The sequence below is a fragment of the Carassius carassius genome, chromosome 32 (assembly GCF_963082965.1).
Source record: "Carassius carassius chromosome 32, fCarCar2.1, whole genome shotgun sequence".
NCBI classification, from domain to species: Eukaryota; Metazoa; Chordata; class Actinopteri; order Cypriniformes; family Cyprinidae; genus Carassius; species Carassius carassius.
In genome coordinates, this window is record NC_081786.1 from 19,935,902 (window position 1) to 19,953,983 (window position 18,082).

Genomic DNA, 18,082 nt, shown 5'->3' on the forward strand with positions numbered 1-18,082 from the left:
AATGAAAGATGAAATCCTGAATCCAGAGTTCCTGCATAGCATAATATTAGAGTCTTTCCATGAAGGTTACAATTTTGATTGAGCACATTGATTGCACATTGACTGGACTGCATGCTGCAAAAAAGTTTCTGCTACATGAATAGAATTTCTAACTTGTTTTGGGAGCTAAAGCTCAAGAGGTAGATTTTCTTTTCTTTCATTTTTTTTTTATTTTTTTTTTTTATAAAGGAAGCCAATTAAAGCATGCAGACTCGCCTCACAAACTTCATAATTGCACTCCTACAAACATTTTAATGGCCTGTAATGATTCGTTATAACTGCAAACTTTCACACTATACTTAAGCAGCATGAACATTTCGGCTGGCAAGGATTTTCAATTATTTAGTTTATCAGGACTTTAACACAGATATTATGCTATACAGTCTCTGTAATCTCTGTTCCTTAACCATCACTTTTGAGAACTGATGCCTTTTTTTTGTAATAATTGAAATAAAAATTAGGAATTTAAATGATAATTTTAATTATTTTGAAGTAAAGTAGTTGCCTATAAATTACATGGCTATTCAAGGTCATACTTCACTTTTAAATTGATAGAAAAAAAAACTATTTTGCATGAGAATAGGATGTTTTTGCTTTACAGCATTGATAGTTGGCAACACAGTGTAATGTTACTACAAATAGGTTTAATTTTCAATTTCTTCATTTTTATTTTAATTTCAGGGTGACAATTTCTTTGTGAGATTCCTCCTCAAAGTTCCATCCAAAATCTTTTCACCCAAATTACACAGGAGTGGGGAGTGAGGAAACTTTGAACACTTCAGAGTGGGACAGTAGTGGACCCTGATGCAATTTCCTGTGTGTCCAGGCATACACACAGACACGCACAGAGAAGTGATTCGGTTAATTGAACCGGTTCTTTTGAACAATTTATTTAAATGAACCAGAAAAAAATGATTCAGTGGTTCTTTTACGTCATCACGTTGTGCCTAACATCCCGCCTTGGCACATTACAGGCATATACAGTATAACACGCATTGCTTTTTACTTATTTATTTTACCGATTTAACTTTAATACTTGCCATGTATCCCAGTTCAGTTTGTTGTGAGTCATGATTCATAAAAACATCAAGTAACCAGACTACGTTTTATTTGTATGTCCAGTTGCATTCCTGTTATTAGTACAAAGTAGATTACCTTTAGCTCAATCAGTCATATATTAGATTCTTTTCTATTGTTGTCACTCTCCGCTTGGGTTTTCGTCTCATTGGTTGCAAACGATTCATTTTAAAGATTCGATTCAATAGATAGATTCGTTCGCGAATCGGACATGGCTAACAGAAAGGGGGTTTGGTTCCAGCCGTAATCTGACCCAAGCACTCGGCTCTTTAAAGGAATAAAGGATGAATTTACTGAATGGAGATCCGCTGCAACGTCTGCTGAGTTTAGAACAGGACTGGGAGCTCTAAAAGACGGAGAATTAAAGTTTTGGAGGAGCCACTTTTGAGAGCGTTTGTGAAGTTTGGAGGCGTAGCACAGCGATGTGATGTGATGTGATCTACCGGCTCTGAAAACATTAAAGTGAAAATCTCGGGCGGTCAAGAGAAGGGCAGTCACAAGGTATGATCATGGGTAGGCTGCATAGGACACGAGGATACTATGGTTTGGCTCATGGCATGTGTCATCATGTTTAATGTCTTCATGCTTCTCATATGTCAAACTGCAGTGTTAGTTGGGATGTTCAGGGGGTCCATATAAGTTAATGTTGTCATTTTCCAGTCTGATACACCTGTGCGTTGTGCCCATTTTTGGACAAAAGTAATGCCAGCAGTGGCTACACGTCCTATCTCTATTTCTAGTAGTAGGTTAATCAGTGCATTAAAAAGTTCTGTGCTTCTGTATGTTAAATAAATAGTAATGGAAGAGCAATGATGCAGTTTGCATTCAGCCTCTGGTCACTCGTGCTGTTACAGTTAATAAAACACTCTATGAAGTATTTCTTGAGAGTGTCTATGTCTGTTTCGTTCCCAGTACATTTGCGCTCACGTGGAGTTTTTGGTTAAAATGAATAAGTTTGATCACAGTTTGACCTCATATACACAGGGCTGCACAATAAAGTCACGAGTAAATGCTTATCGTAGTATGATAAACCCTATATATTATCTTCTCTCTCTTAGATATTTACACATTATTACAGTGCTTGCAAAGTAGCACTGTTGATATTATTCAAAAATGCTTCTTAATTTAACATGACTCTATCTAGTATATTCAATTACTTGAATGCACTTCTTTTATGGTGTACATGTTTTCAGTTTTTAAATTTTTATTATTATTATTTTTCTGTGTGGCCTAAAGTAAAAAAAAAAAATGTCTAGCTGGTATAACTTGATAAGGAATAAAGCCAAAGTGCTTATTATTTCTTGAAAAATAAGTAACAGACAGATAGATAGATTTGTTTTCTATAAAATCAGTGTGGTATTATCAATTTTTAAAATATTTCATAAAATATGAAATATTTGGACCTTTTTAATAATATGATAATAATCTTACTTCAGGTGATCAGTTGATAATGGGAGAACATCACGAAAATAATGATGTTAAGGATTCTTAAGGAATATAATAATATTAAAACTTTTATATTTGTAAAAAAGTTTTATTACCTTGAAATGTATATTACATTCTACTATTATTACTTTTATTATTTTTTAACTGTTATAAATGACTAAAGATTATTACGTTTTACTTGATAGTTATACTACATGCCACTGAATCAACATTTGTTTAAAAAATGGTTTTTCAAAAATATGTAAAACTGCATTTTCTTCTAGTTTTTGAAATGTCTTCTGTTTTACGATCTTCGACTTCTTTATCTGTCATTGATCCTTTTATCTCTTAACTTCTAGCCTTCGCACTCACACACGTGACACGACAACAAATGCCATTTCATTTGTGTAAAACAAAAGCATAAAACCTAAGCTTACCTAAAACTTATATTGCTGTCTTGCAAACACTGTTATTTTCTTCACCAAATAAAGTTTTCTCTTCATCCTGCATCAGTCAACACTTTCTGAGGGAGGCTGCAGTGTGTAGGTGATGCTTACACCTCAGCGTGGAGGAATGTCATAGGCTGCTTCAGCTGATAATGAGTGTGGCCAGTTTACAGAAGCCTGTTATTAGGCTGAATACAAAGCTTCCTGTAGACCAGAGAAGAAGAGTATTGGAGAGATGAGCTGCAGAAGATCTACAGCTGTTAGGAACTCTCTGTGATTCATGTAATCCAGTCTATTTATTCCACTAAGTGGGTGTTGTATTCCACAGCAAATGCTCTCACCCCAAATATGACATATCTGGAGGCTCAGGCTGTGGTGATGTGCTATATTCAGTGGCAGCGTTTGCTGTCATTGATGGCTGTAGACTAACTTGCATCTTATGTAGTTGTTTTATGGTCCAGTGGCATGGTTTACTAGCATAAACTGCTTTAAACTGGTTTATCTGATCGTCTAGCTCTGCCAGATGGTGCTGGGTTCCTGGCCTTCCTGGCTGATTTAATAGTAAACCGAAACCTCTCTAAAACCACCAAAACAGGGTTTGAGACCAGACGATAGCATTGTAGCCTATTTATTTATTTCCCCCTCCAGAAACCTTGAGAGGAAACAACGTTTTATGACCTTCTCATGAGTTATAGTAATTAAAGCTTTACAGTACAATAGAGCTAGAAAGCATCAGTATGGTTTAAGGCTGGTTTATCTGGTCTTCAAGCCTGGCTATGCTTGTTTTAAACTGGTGTAACTGCCAGTTAATAAGCCAGCTGTTTTAAAAGTACCCATTACCTCTCTAGAACCATCATAACAGGCTAGGAGACTACAGCATTTTATTTATTTATTTTTTTCCAACCAGAAACCTTGGGAGGAACCAACCTTCTCAGACCTTCTCATGAGTTGTACTGATTAAAGTTTTATAGACAAGAACAGTAGAGTATGTACAGTCTGCCTGGTTTAAGCTGGTTTTTATAGACTCCCAGCCTGGCCAATCTGATTTTAAACTGATCTAACTGGTACCTAAAACCTCTAAAATCATCAAAACAGGTTTGGAGACCAGACGATGGTGGGGTTTTTTTAAGAAACCTTGGAAGGAATTAAGCTTCTCAGGTATTCTAATGAGTTGTACAGATTAAAGCTTTTCAGGGAGTCAGAAAGAATGGTTTGAGATGGTTTAGGTAGTCTTCCAGCCTGGCCAAGCTAGTCTTAAGCTAGTGTAACTGGTCTCTTTGCCTGACCAGATGATTTAAAGTATTCAAAACTTCTCTAAAACCATTAAAACAGGCTTTGAGAGCATAAAGTGGCATTTCAATTGTGTTTTCACCAGAAACATTAGGAAGAATCAACCTTCTTATGAGTTTTACTTAATCTTTACAGAGTCAGCTGGCCTTAAGCTAGTTTAACTGGTCTCTTTGACTGACCAGTTGACTTAAGATTTCCCAAGACCACTTCTTGACCTCATCAAAACAGGATTTTTTTTTCTCCACCAGAAATCTTGGCGGAACCAAACTTCTCAGACATTCGCAGAAAGTTAAAACTGTACAGAAAAGTAGAAAGCATCTGCAAGGAGGAATGAATCCTATTTAGCTGTTTTCTGTCGAACAGCTACTTTGTGTTAGTCAAACAGACATTCAGACCTCCAAAGCTGATGTTATGGGTGGCCATAAATTGTTGCACAGACACCAAATGGAAACTTTGTGGCAGGCTGGAACAAAAGATGTCAGGCTCACTTGAGTTGCATGTGGTGTCCTTTCTTTTGAGATATATAGTCCGTGCAAGAGCAAAGAGTTGGAAAGCTCACTGACTGCTCGCTCCAACCTGTAATAGCTACTTTAACTATTCATTCTGACGATCACACACGCAGACATGATATCGTATAGCACCGCACATCATTTTTTATTTGAAGATAAATGCAGCAGTAATACGACTCAAAAGTCATTGATTGGTTTAAATTGAGTTGATTGTAATGGCAGAAACACACTTGCGCGTGTGCACACACACACACACACACACACACACACCACAAGCTGACCCAGACATGCTTTTTTTCCTACTGATTTGAGTAATTCGGATGGGATGCCAAAGTCTTGGAAAACCAGTTTGGTCTTGACAGAGACAATCCAGAAAAACAACAAGGGGATTTCACACGACTGTTGCGATGATATCATTTAATCGCCTAATCGCTTACATCACCGCAGCTGCACGCTCAGCAGAAATCAAGGCTGTGTGCGCGTGTGGGTACATAAAATAGTGTTTCAAAATGATATTCATTTTATTGGAATAACAGAAGAGGGTCTGTTTTATTGAATGATGCACCAGAGACTTGTCCTTGTTTCCCACTGGCCTTTCATGAACTTCACACACATTGCTGTTCTTTAATTTCACATAGCCTTTTTCATTGGTTTATAAGATTTAGTCTTTCCCCTGCAACACTGTTTAACAGAGATCATATTCTTTATGTGTCATTTATAAAAATATACTGAGTATAGCAAATAACAGACTTTTTTGCCATTAAAAGCTATAGTTTGGTGTGAAATTCTGGCTTTTTTATTTGATGTCATGCATTCGCTGATATCTATAGGCCTGTTTTGTTTGAGATTTATGGGAGCTTTCATGGTGGCTTGATCTTTTGAGTAGGCGATAAGTCTGTGCCAAATTGAATTAATTCATTAAATATAATGATTAAAAATGTATTTTATATATATAATCAATAATAGAAAAAACAATCATTCAGTCTTAAAATATTTGTTTTGGTTGTGAAATGGATTAAATTTGACCAAACTTCCATAAAAACAAAAACAAAAAAAACATACTAAAACATAAAAATAATGCATTTACTCACTAAATAAAAATAAGTGATAAATTATATTTAGTAATTTATATAAATATAATTTTATATTATATACTTTCATACATTCAGGATGTGACAATGATGGTGAAACTTTAGAGATATTGTGATAGTTATTGTTATATTAACTGAATTGTTTTAATTTTACATTATTGTGAATATGTTGGGAGTATTTGATAAAATGGTGCGACCAGCCATTCAAGGGGGAAAAAAAAGTATCCGTGACTCTGAAAGTCTAGTTAGAGAGAAGTGCATCTTTACGGATTATGATTATAATGTTTTTGTTTTCAATTTGTTTTATTTTATTAAGTAGTCATTTAAAGGGTTCTATAAATATAGTTGTCATGTCTGTGAGGCAAGTTTTCACTGAATTTCGGATCATTTTTGTACTCCTTTTAAAGGCGACATGTTTTGTTGATATTGTGAGTGCACACAAATAAAAGATAAACCTTTTACAGTTACGAATGATTTCTCTTACCTTTATGAGCAAAAATTATGGTGTATCCACTGAAAAAAATGCAAGTGATCGCACTGGCACCTCCATGTCCTGAAGCGTCGCCGCACAAACTATTGGATATAGCCTTATTTATCTGGGTCTAACGTTAAAAACTAAAACTTATATTTAACAAACAAAAAATGCTCCAAACGTTTTTCAAAATTAACTTAATAAAAAAAGAAACCAAATATAATCACTTTGCTATTACATACAAAACTGAACTATTTTAATAGCTGAAACAGTGGTATAAGCTGTTTAGCTGTACCAATAATAGAACATCCCTTCATTCAGACACAGTGGAAGATCTGATAAGAATCAGTGTAGAGGGGCCAAGTCTGGAAGATTTTGAAGCTAGAGAGAGTGTGGCCAGCTGGTTTAGCCAAGGCCATAGATCAAGAAGACCAAACTACAGGAGTTGGCCATCCGAGGGGCATGTGACTGCAATGGAGGATAGTCCATAAGACATTGAGCCATTGAGCCATGAGATGTTCAGTTTGAAGCCTATATGGACAGCGATTTAAAAAAAGTTTTCTTGTAAAACTGCAGTGTTAAATGTGATGCGGTCGAAAATATGGGTTCACCTAACTTTTGTGCTGGTGCACCTAAAAAAAAAAGTTAGGCGCACCAGTGCAACTAGTGCAAAAGGTTAGTGTAGAGTGCTGTTTTGAATATGTCCAACTCAAGGCATATGGGGAAAGAGTGTAGTGACTCTTTCTCCTCTCTTCTTCCCTTCCCCCCGTCAAACAAGGCAAGGGTGCACAATGCCTTGTTTCTCACAACATTAGCACGGAGGCTTCAGGGGCAAATGGATTATTTGCATGTTGCTGTCATATTTGGCAGTACAAGTCGACGTGGGCTGAGCTAGCAGAAACATTGGCTTAATTTGACCTCTCTTTCTGATGGCCATTCCTGCCTCTTCTAGTTTCCCAAACCTCAGGTTTTGACTTCAGTCAAGTCCGTACATAACTGGACAGAGAGTTATAGCGTTTTGGTCAGCTAGTGGAATCTCTCTGTGCGCCGCTTCTGTAATTTGTCAGCAGGGCTGTAGTTACGACCATGCTAATTGTAGAGTGCAACATGGTGCAGTTGTGTCGCTCTGCAGTTTAAATGTCTGCCGCGCCGGAGACTTCTGGTGTCAGTCCATCTCATTTACCATTTCACTTCCAACACCACAGCTAGCTTTCCTTTATTGTCAGTTACAAGGGTCGTTATATTGTCCAGACGTTAACTGTTATGGCTTTGTCGTCTGTCAAAAACTTCTTTTTGTTGGGACATGAAATTTTGAAATGTTTTCTTTTACTTTGTTGTCCACCATTCTGTATTGTGAGTTTTATTTTTCCCACCATCTGAACAGGGATGTTATATTTAGCCATTTTCTGACTTTGGGGTTAGTGCGCATTTATGACAGGCTACATTTAAACTCTACTAACAAGATGATCTACAGCTCATACACCCCAGTGCTTTGATTAGATACACCACAGGACTCTGAGAGCTTTTGTCATAGCAGTTGTGCAAATCGTGCTAGGGTCAGTGGCATAAAAAGTGTCTGTGATAAAAAAAATATATATATATTTTTTAGAAACTTAGTTTAAAACACAAATGTCAAGTTCTCAGAAATGTACTCTTTATATTATTGGTTATATAAAAAACTTCATGTTTGTCATGCAGTGTAACCATCAAATAAAATGTAATAACAAATTTCAGACTTACTCATTATCTTATGATAATTAATATTTTTAAAAAAAAAATTTATATTTAATTAATTTGTTAATTTTTTGTATAATTAAACCTGAACTAATCTTGCCTTGTCATAAAAAGGTCAGATTATCTGATAATTTATAAGAATAAGACCTAGTGATACACCATCATCTGCCTCTCTATCATAAAATTTTCATTTGAGTTTTTTAGGGCTGCAACTAACGATTATTTTGATAATCGATTAATATGTCGATTATTTTTACGATTAATCGATTAATCGGTTTATGTACTTATATTTTAGTTTTTTCCATTTTTTCCCCAAGTAAATTATTAATAAATGGTCTTTATCATTCAGCATAGATTTAAGAGATTTTAACCATTTTGCACTGTCATATCCTCATCAAAAATATACCTGGAGTTGTTTTATTGTGTTAGTAATCCTTTGTCGAACTCTTCTGCAATCAGAACACTGACCCATACTCTAACAAATTTCACAAGGAGATTTCAAATAACGTTTTCACCATGTCAGTCCTTAGACCTCCTAAAGTAGTTTAACATCCCGAACAAAGCTTATTAAGGAATCTTTCAGAACATATTTTCACGAAGAATAAGGATAAAACAGAATAAAATTGCAGTGCATTGTATTTTATTATTTACTGGGAAAAAGCTTTATAGCTTTTGCTGTGAAATTGTAAACAATCCTTCAAAAAAAGTGCCAATGGCATGAAACCTGAATGGAACTCACATTTTAAAGTAAAATCCATCAGAAGGTTGTCCAGAAAAAAAAATAGGACACACACAAAAAACCTGCTGTGTGAAAAAGAGCAGTGAATAATACTTAGAAAAAAAAGTGCATTTCAAATATCTTTAAACATTTACCTCTCTCATTCAGTCATAATTAGGCTGCACGACTGAATTTTGAACTGGTAAACGACAAACTGATCACAGAACATGTTTGTAAAGCTTTAAATGTTAACTGTTAAAAAGCAATGTTATCAGCTTTTTTGACTAAACATTTGCAAACAACATTGTACTGGAGAATCTGCACAAATGAAAGTCTTAGGGGCCGTTCACAAATCGCGCCTAAAAACGCGTGGAAAACGCTAGGCGCACCGCTTTCTCCTTCTTTCCAAAGCGCTCGCGCAGAAGCGCCCCTGAGGCGTCTGCCTTTGCTAAGCAACCATGACGCGCTCTCTCCTTGAAGACGCGGAAATTTCAGCAAAGGATAAATGGATTTGCAGCTCAAAAAATCGCTTGCAGTAGCTCTGCTACTAAATTTATTTCAAAATGGAAATCCATATACAACTATGATCAGCTGTTCCTTTCATCTTGACTGAGCTTTTAACGTTGTTACGGGAAAGGATGAAGCTGATTGGTTAGTTCTTGTCACATGGCCCGCGGTGCGGTTGCTGCATTCTGAAAAGTTGAAATGTTTTTAACTCGATGCGGTGCGGTGTTGGAAATAACGAACTTGAGCGCGCAAAAGACGCGATATGTGAACGTCCCCTTAAACAGTGCAGTAGTGCAGAGTTTACAGGTTACTCTTCTTTTTTAAAGGCTCAATGTAAAGTACTCCCACATCACGCTGAATGCTGCAGACATAGACATCATATGATGTCTATGGCTGCAGAGACGCTGTTCGGGAAGCACGTGACATAAAACAAGGCCAGCTATTGGCTATTCGCTACTTCTCCTTTTGTACTGGCTGAGTAAAACCTCCGGTGGCTCATTACTGCCACACTTTGGTCACCGCAGATTTGAAATATGCACGAAATGAGCCGCTTACGGCAAATAAAAGTTATTTAGCAACGAATCGATGACTAAATTAGTTGACAATTTTAATAATCGATTTTAATCGATTAAATCGATTCGTTGTTTCAGCTCTAGAGTTTTTTTCTGCATGTTTTTGCATTTTGGGTGCTCCATGTGACGGTGATTTGGCAGATATTAATGAGCAGCACCGATGGAATTTTGTTAAAATATTCTCCCCAATGGTTTCCCCCAAGAAATACAAGATCATGCTAAACAGGGTTGAAGAATTTTATTATTTAAATGATGCCCCTTTTCTTAATTATAAAATCATTTGTTGCATCAGACTGTTGTAAAGTCAACATTTTTCAAACAACAATATAAGGGACTTTACATCACATATATTTTAAATTTGAACATCATAGAAAAGGTGTATTTTGTGAGGTGTATTAATGTATTTTTTGAGTAAATTAATAGATAGGACAAAAAATATCTAGCTTCACCCAATAGCTTCACAGATGTTACACATTTTTAAAATGTGTGCTACAAATGGTCGCCTGTCGGCTTTGTACAGGTAAAAATAATGAGTGCTTTCCACTATTCAAGAGCTTGACTCCTTTGAGCCTCCACATTCTTTATCCCTTTTTCAGGGGAAGAGAGAAAGACCCCCTCCCTCATATTGGTAATGGGACTGTCATGCAGAAAGACTCCATTGTGTGGGCCAGGATCCTGTTTCTCCATGGGCCTGTAATTAAGAAGGGATTGCTTGAGCAGGGATATTTAGGTGGCTGAATATAGGGTAGGGATTGCTTAGGCTGCTGGGTAAACTGTCTGCACATGCATAGCTGGACTTACCCACTCCCTACGGCCTTCACACGATATATGCATGTGTCTATAGTGCGTATATAGAGAGAGCGTGAAAAGGTAGCCTTTGTTAAACTGTGTCATTTCAATGAGCTCACAGCTCAAGTTTGCTTTTCAGTGGTTACCTAGGTGATCACTAAAAAGTGTGCTCATTTGAAGGGAGGGAAACAATAAAAGAGAGGTGAAAAGAAACCCCTGGCCCAGAGCGTTTACTGCCAGACCTGTGATGTCAACGGTGTGCTCTCATCTTATGGTAAATGTCAGTCTTAGATCACCAAGATTTTGTCCTCTTTTTCATTAGACTGTCTAATGGAATTAAACTCCAGTTGTTGACACACTATAAACACCAAAGCAAGGTTCCTGTCAGTTGCACTGTTAAGTAATGGTTCACCAATGTGGGGTTTTAATGGCCATTACGCATACAAATTAATTAGAGAGCAGGGTAGCCAATGGCTGATATAATGCAGAATGGAGAGGAATAGAAGCCTATTTGTGTCTTGGAGTTAAAAAAAAGAAAAAAGAAGGGAATTATACAACTAAACAGCTAACATTTGGTGTTACTGTGAACAAATATTTTGTAATTGCAACTTAAATTCTCATATATATGACTTTGTATCACAGTGTGACTTTAAATCTCAAAATATCTGTAAAATGTTTGAAATTTTAAATGTTGTAGTAGTCTATTTCACAATATGACATTATATCTCAATTGTGACTATAGGTCTATTTCTTATAATTGCAATCTTATATCTAAATATTGTGACTTAATTTCTCATAAATACAACTAATTATAAACTTGATCTCCCAGTCACTCTTTTTATTTTTTACTCTGAGGCAGAAACACAGAAGCCCAATAGTACACAACTAAATCTCCACAACACAACTCATAGGACTAATATAATTGTGTTGTGCTAATTTCGCTGTGTTGTGACTTGTTTCCGTTGTGTTGTCCTAATTGCATTGTGTTGTGACTTGTTTCTGTTGTTTTGTGCAAATTTTTTTTGTGATGATTTCGTTGTGTTGTGGCTTGTTGTTTTTGTTGTGTTGTGCTAATTTTGTTGTGGCTTGTTTCCATTGTGTTGTGCTAATTTTGTTGTGTTGTGGCTTAATTGTTTCGATTGTGTTGTGACTTGTTGCAGTTGTGTTGTGCTTATTTCATTGTGTTGCGGTTTGATTCCATTGTGTTTTGGAGATTTTGTTGTGTTGTACTTGTGCACTACTGGTCCACTGTAGAAATATGCAGATAATATCTACACAACTGTGCTACAATCCAGATCAAGGAAAATATGAAAATCAGGAATTGTAAAAATTTATATGTCAGTCCAGGAAATTATGCTAATTATGCTAGTCATGTTTCTTTGGCTATAAATTGCTATCCTTCAGTGAGAACTTTATAAAATGTGTTTTCAAATATCTAGGCTATCCAATAATCAGGATTTACTTTAGAAGTCATATAAAGACGGCCAATTCATTGGCCAAAAGGTGTGGGAACTCTGTAAATGAAGCATTGGAAACAGAAAATATTAATTGTCTGTGGACAAGGCTGTCAGTAGATTTTAGAATTGATACAAGGACAATTATAAGCTAGTGTCAGTATTTTCAAAAATTGGCAATTTAATTGATCTGGGCTGTACATTGGTCCCTACTATTAATATCTGGCTTTCAGTCTTTTTCTAGTTTCACTGTCCAATTGACAATCTAATTTCAGTATACGATTAATTTCATTTTTTTCTTCTCCTCTAAACCAGCCCGGGTCCAAGGTCCCACCCCTCCTCTGCAGGCTTCAAGGCAAACCTGTTAACCTTGTCCTCTATTTGCCTTGCATAAATGTAAAACTTAATTGTGTTCTCACTCCATCTGACAAATTTCCATCGCTGTTACCTGCAGGTTGGCAGACTGGCACACAGGCACAGATGGCAGAGGTGATGGAGGGTATATCCACGGCAGCAGTGTCCAGTGGCAGTGTGGACTGGCAGAAGAGATGCATTGCTCTGGAGACGCAGCTCATGAGGTTTCGTCTACAAGCGGGAAACATCCGCCACCTACTTGCTGAGAGGGTAAATGAGGGGTGTTATGGGTAACACAGGGTCTGCAATTCGCCCACTGCATTCCAGTCACACATATGATTAGTTTATTTTATGTACATTTTGCACTGCTTATGTATGCATAAATCCATCTAGCCAAAACAAATATCAATCCCCTTGAGTTAGACTGTAACAAAGCCATTTCATTTGACAGTGAACACTGCACATGGGTTGCATCCCTGCACATAAAGTCTTCAGCCTGTCCCATCATCCTCGATAACAAGAAAGTTCCAGAAAATAATACTGCCTTTTTATTTTTTGGACTTGGTACTTTGTATTTTTTAACTGGACATTTACCATGGTATTTTGAAGTACATTGGTTGCACTGTGTAAATATCATGTTACTTGAACACTGTAATCATTCAGTACCATGATACATACAGTGTATTGAAGTATTGTGGTTTTACAATCTGGTATATCACTGCTCTAAGGTATTTTTTTGTACTGGTGATATCAGCTGATTCTTATTCTCATTTATTGCTTCCTCAGTCACAGTGGAACAAGTTACTTAGTTTCTTCTCTGTTCTTTCTCTCCCTCCTCCTCTATGGTTTGGTCATGCTGCATTGACCTCAGCATTTCGTCTTGCAAGAAAAGGTTAACTGTCAAACTTGGCAGGCGGCCTTGTAAAGAAAGTCAGGGGGAAACCACTGACTCGTGTGAATGCTTGAGTGTATATACAGGTGTGTGTCAGTGTGTGCATTTCATAGACGAGGGAAGGAATTGTTTATTAATGTCTTTTGACATTTTCTGAATTTTTTTTTTTTTCATTTTCTTTTTGTTTGTTTGTGGCCACTTTGTTAGGGTGTTGTGGGTGGTTGCAGAACATTGCTACATGGCTGCTAAGGTGTTCTGAGTGTTTGCTATGCGTGATGTTGCTTGAACACACTCCATTAGTCTGGAGGTAACAAACCTAACTTCTCTAGGGGGTGAAAGAGCTTTCAAACATACTGTATAGGCATAGATACTATTCACAATAAGTGCTATTTACTATATATTTACACTCAGTGAAAATACTTATAGATTCTGTTTACACTATGTAAAAATAGGACTATTTTCTTTGCATTAATAGGTAGGCTACATGCTGTTTATACTACTTAGTGCAAATAGTGGCATATATATGCACCGCACTATTGTAGAATATTATATGCAATACGTACTGTGTAAATTATTATTATTAAAATTATTAAATGGATGCCGCTTACTACTCCTAACCCTTCACCAATAAACACCCGTGAGGTACGTTATTTTCCCTTTTTGATTATTTCCTTCATATTTTAATGAAAATAAATGGCAAAAGGCGGATTCAAACTCAGGAGTCAGTTGTGGCAAAAATATACTTGCTGCACGCTTTACTACCTACCTAAGCTGCTGTTTAATGGACGTCTTCTGCAATGTTGTCTAAGCATACCACACACTTGTCGGCAGAGTTAGTGTAAATAGACACTCCGTAATGTCCAATTATTCAAGTCACTATAAACATTTTGACTTCAAGAACTTGCTTAGCAATGTTCTTTCTAAGATGTTGTTTCACTGTTATTGTATTTGACCATTTACTGATTTGCGTAAAGTTTGTTTCAATCCCAAACCTTTTAAGCCATAAATACCATTTAGTGAAGAATCAGAACACCTTCTAACCATTTTTAATTTGTAGCTTTGTCTCAATAAACACACTGTGGAATACACACCTCCTCAACAATATCAGATCGGTCTGTAAACTATGTGTGTATATGCTCTTCTTGATGTTAATAAGACCGTTCCAAAAGCAACAACATCAATTTTGTTTTTCTTTTCGGTTCGAGGGGTAGGTCTGTTGTTGTGTTTTTTTTTCTGTCTGTGAGGGTGCCATTAGGGTGTTTACTGTCAAAACACGCAGACCACAGGGACATTAAGTCTTGGACGACTCCCAAGCGTCCTCCATCAGGTTTCTCCCCTCTCTGGTCATTGCTCTAACAGCCTTTCACTCACCCTGACCTCCACACTCTCCTGCTCTCCCATTCTTTTTAAGCCTCTCTCTCTCTCTCTCTCTCTCTCGCTTGATATCAGGGCTCAGTGTCTCGTGGGTTTCTGCTTGTTGTGTTGAAGAGGACAAAAGAACGTGCTGAGAGTTTGTTACTGGTGCCTGTTTAGAAAGATTCTTACACTTCTCATCTGCTTCTCTGGGCGGCGTTAGGAGTGTTTTACACATTGACCCACTTTACAGAGGAAAGGCTTGACAGAATTGTGTGAGGGGTGTGATTGCTCATTCTGGAGTGTGGGAATACTTTTTCCATTTGTTCACGTACACATGTTCTTAAGTTGAAAAGTGTGTCCTGTTGTAGAATGAGCTGAAAATGTTGTGTGTGCTCGTAGGCTATGTTTGAAATTATTTTAAATCTTTTTAATGTTCTTTAATGTTATCCATTTTAGGCTTTTTTTATTTAATTATTTATTTATTTTTATAGAAGTATCAGTTCAGGCACCGTTTAGGCACTGGTACCGTTTTTAAAATATCGAAATAGCACCGTTAATGAATAAAACCTAATCGATACCCAACCCTATCCACAAGGCTCTGGGGGGTTAATAAAGGCCTTCTGAAGCAAAGTGATGTGTTCGTGTAAGAAAAATATTCATATTTAAAACTTTATAAAACCGTTATCTCTAGCTTTCGCTAACTGGTCCCCGCATTCACAAGAGAGTGGCGTTCCAGTAGAAGATGGATGACGTAGGTGTAGCATAAGTGTTGTTGATGCACTGAGCCACCATGTGTTTGGAACTCTGACTTGAGGAGGCTTATGGTTGGAACTCAGAGTACAAATGGAATTATTATTAGCTTTGTCATGCTGGAGCTGCGGGAAATGATGTCATGGGAACACTGATTGGCTGATGGCACCACAAGAACTTTAAAGAATCTCAAACCGTTAATTAACGACTATCGTCATGAAACAGCATACAACTGTTTGAGATGTATTGTTGCGTAAAGTATACTGTTTCACATACATTGACAGTATTTAAGTGTAAAATATGCAGTAAGCTTGTACACTATGCAAGTTTTCTTTTCTGAACATAATTACAATTGAATTTCTATTTACTTCAGCTGAAAGTGTCAGATGTAGTTGTACTTCAGTTCTGATCGTGTTGATTTGACTTCACTCAGTCTTTATGTGCCACATGTGTTTGTATTTAAAATGCGAAAGTAGATGTAGAAGATTCAGTAAGTTGGTCCTCATGTTGAATTTGGCCTGGTTTTTTATGCTGTCTGTACAACTGTCTCACTTCTAATGAGTTGCCAGACAGGAGGATTAGCCTGCAACAGCAATAATACTTTCTTGCTATAGCTTGCTTTCTCAAACTCACCCAATTTCTATTCTACCATCTTGCTCCATTTTTTTAATACACCATCCCTTCTTCATTAGCTCTTATCTTCTTGGATAGTTCTCTAATTAATTATGGAGCCATTGATTGTTTCAGGCTTTTGGTGTCTGTACCAACAGTGGGAACTTATTTTAAAAAATAAACTCTCCTGCATACTTTTCACACTCTCATTAATTTATAAAGATGTTGAAGCTCAGCTTTACTGTAAAAAGGTTATGTTTTATTAAGAGACAGATAGCAGATGGATGCTATGCTGGTGATTTCCAGAGTCATTAATGCATAGTTCAAATTCTCTGCTTCCATATTCTGAGGCAATTGAGGAAGTTCTGGAGTTCAACCAAAAAGGAAACCTTCTTTGCATTTTCCAGTAGCAAATGCAGAAGAACAGTTGTGAAATGTTTCACATACCTTGTTGTTCGAAGCCTGAACAGCTGCCATGCCCCCACCTGTTTAACCTGTGGCCTGCCATCTTAGTCTGCAGCCTTCTGTTGAATCAGGACAATGCGTTGTGTCTTAGTATTGGTCTTAAACTTAGGATCGATGTTAAGCCATTTTGTTGAGATGTTGGCGTGATATTTTTTTTAAGTGTCACAAATTCATGCTAATGCAGTGTTTAAGTCTGTGAACTTAAGTCAGATTGATTCCATGTTTAATTTTACATGAACAAAAACAAGCTGTGAGGAATAAAAGCGTTGTCCATTCCAGTTGTGAAGTTACCATTTACTTATTGCTACAGAAATTTACTATAGGCGCGTTTCCATTACCCTTCAAATTGCACAAATTGAAGTTGTGAATTGAAAATACACCTAATGGAAACGTGTCAATTTCGCAAAAGCGCCCATATATCGCAAAAAAAAAATTTACGCCTGCAAAAGCTCTTTTTGACAATGCGGAAAAGGAATAGTTCGCAAAACTGCAATGGAAACGTTTTTTTCCCACATTAACAGGTCTCATGGTGTATGTAAAAAGTCATATGATGATTCTTCAGTGTATTATATCCTCCAAGAAACACTTCATATGTGGCCTGGCTCCAATATAAGCATCTTTCCCTTCCAATAATGCTTAGACTATTTACACTGCACACGTCTGCGGCACATTGTTGCTCTGATACGGCGCATTTACGGCTGTTTATTCCAGCTGCGCCATGCAAGTTTCTGAAGTGGCTCTCTGTGCTGCTTCTGTAAAGATACATTCATACGCCTCCTTTGAATAAATATAGCCAAAATCCGTCAAAATCCCACCAAAATGCGTTGCCTTATCTCTAGAGGCAAAAGGTTATGTTTTATTCACATAACATACATTGTAAAATTAATAATTACTATATATTTTCCTTCAGTTTTTTACCCCTTAATTTTCATTTGTGTGAAAATAAATATGTCATCTAATCTGACTAAAGACTATACTACTATCTTGAAATTCACTTCAGGCCAGTAGCTCAACACTCTCCACTCACCAGCAGTAAACTTTATGACATAGTTGTTGAATAGCTCTTAATGCTCAGTGAATCATTGCTGAGTGGGCAAGGCTAACCAGAGGTCAGTGCTGAGCTTGGCTGAGTGGCCAATATCCCCATAGTAATGCGGATTGATGGAGTGTCAGCGAAAGCATGTCCTTGTTCATATTTGTCACCGTGTCGTCTATTCATTTCTGTACATTTGCTGACCCTTGGGTGAAGAGTCACACCTCCATACAATGACCTTACTGGTTTCTTTTTGGCCCCGACACTCAGGGAATGCTCACATGGAGTGGTGGCCTCCTGGGAATCCCTCTACTTTTGGCTTGAGGAATGAGAAATGGTGAAAAGAAAAAGGGAAAGAACAAAGAATTTTAAACAAAAGAAGTGCTCTGTCATACAGTGGGAATCCATTAGTATGCTTGTCCTCCTTTTTACTGGGTCAGTGAGCTCATGAAACATTAAGCGTAAGGCATGTCATGGCCAGGAACTCTGTTTGTGTA

At 37.0% G+C, this 18,082-nt stretch overlaps 1 protein-coding gene across 1 annotated transcript in view; it reads left to right on the forward strand.

Moving 5' to 3' along the window:
• Nucleotides 1-1,320: 1,320 nt before the first annotated feature.
• plekhh1 (pleckstrin homology domain containing, family H (with MyTH4 domain) member 1) overlaps nt 1,321-18,082 on the forward strand; it is a 41,148-nt gene continuing 24,386 nt past the window's right edge. Inside the window, exons 1-2 of the mRNA XM_059520703.1 lie at nt 1,321-1,617; nt 12,578-12,747. Of these exons, the coding sequence (XP_059376686.1) occupies nt 12,604-12,747 (144 nt within the window). The 5' untranslated portion in view covers nt 1,321-1,617; nt 12,578-12,603. The remainder of the gene's footprint in view (nt 1,618-12,577; nt 12,748-18,082) is intronic.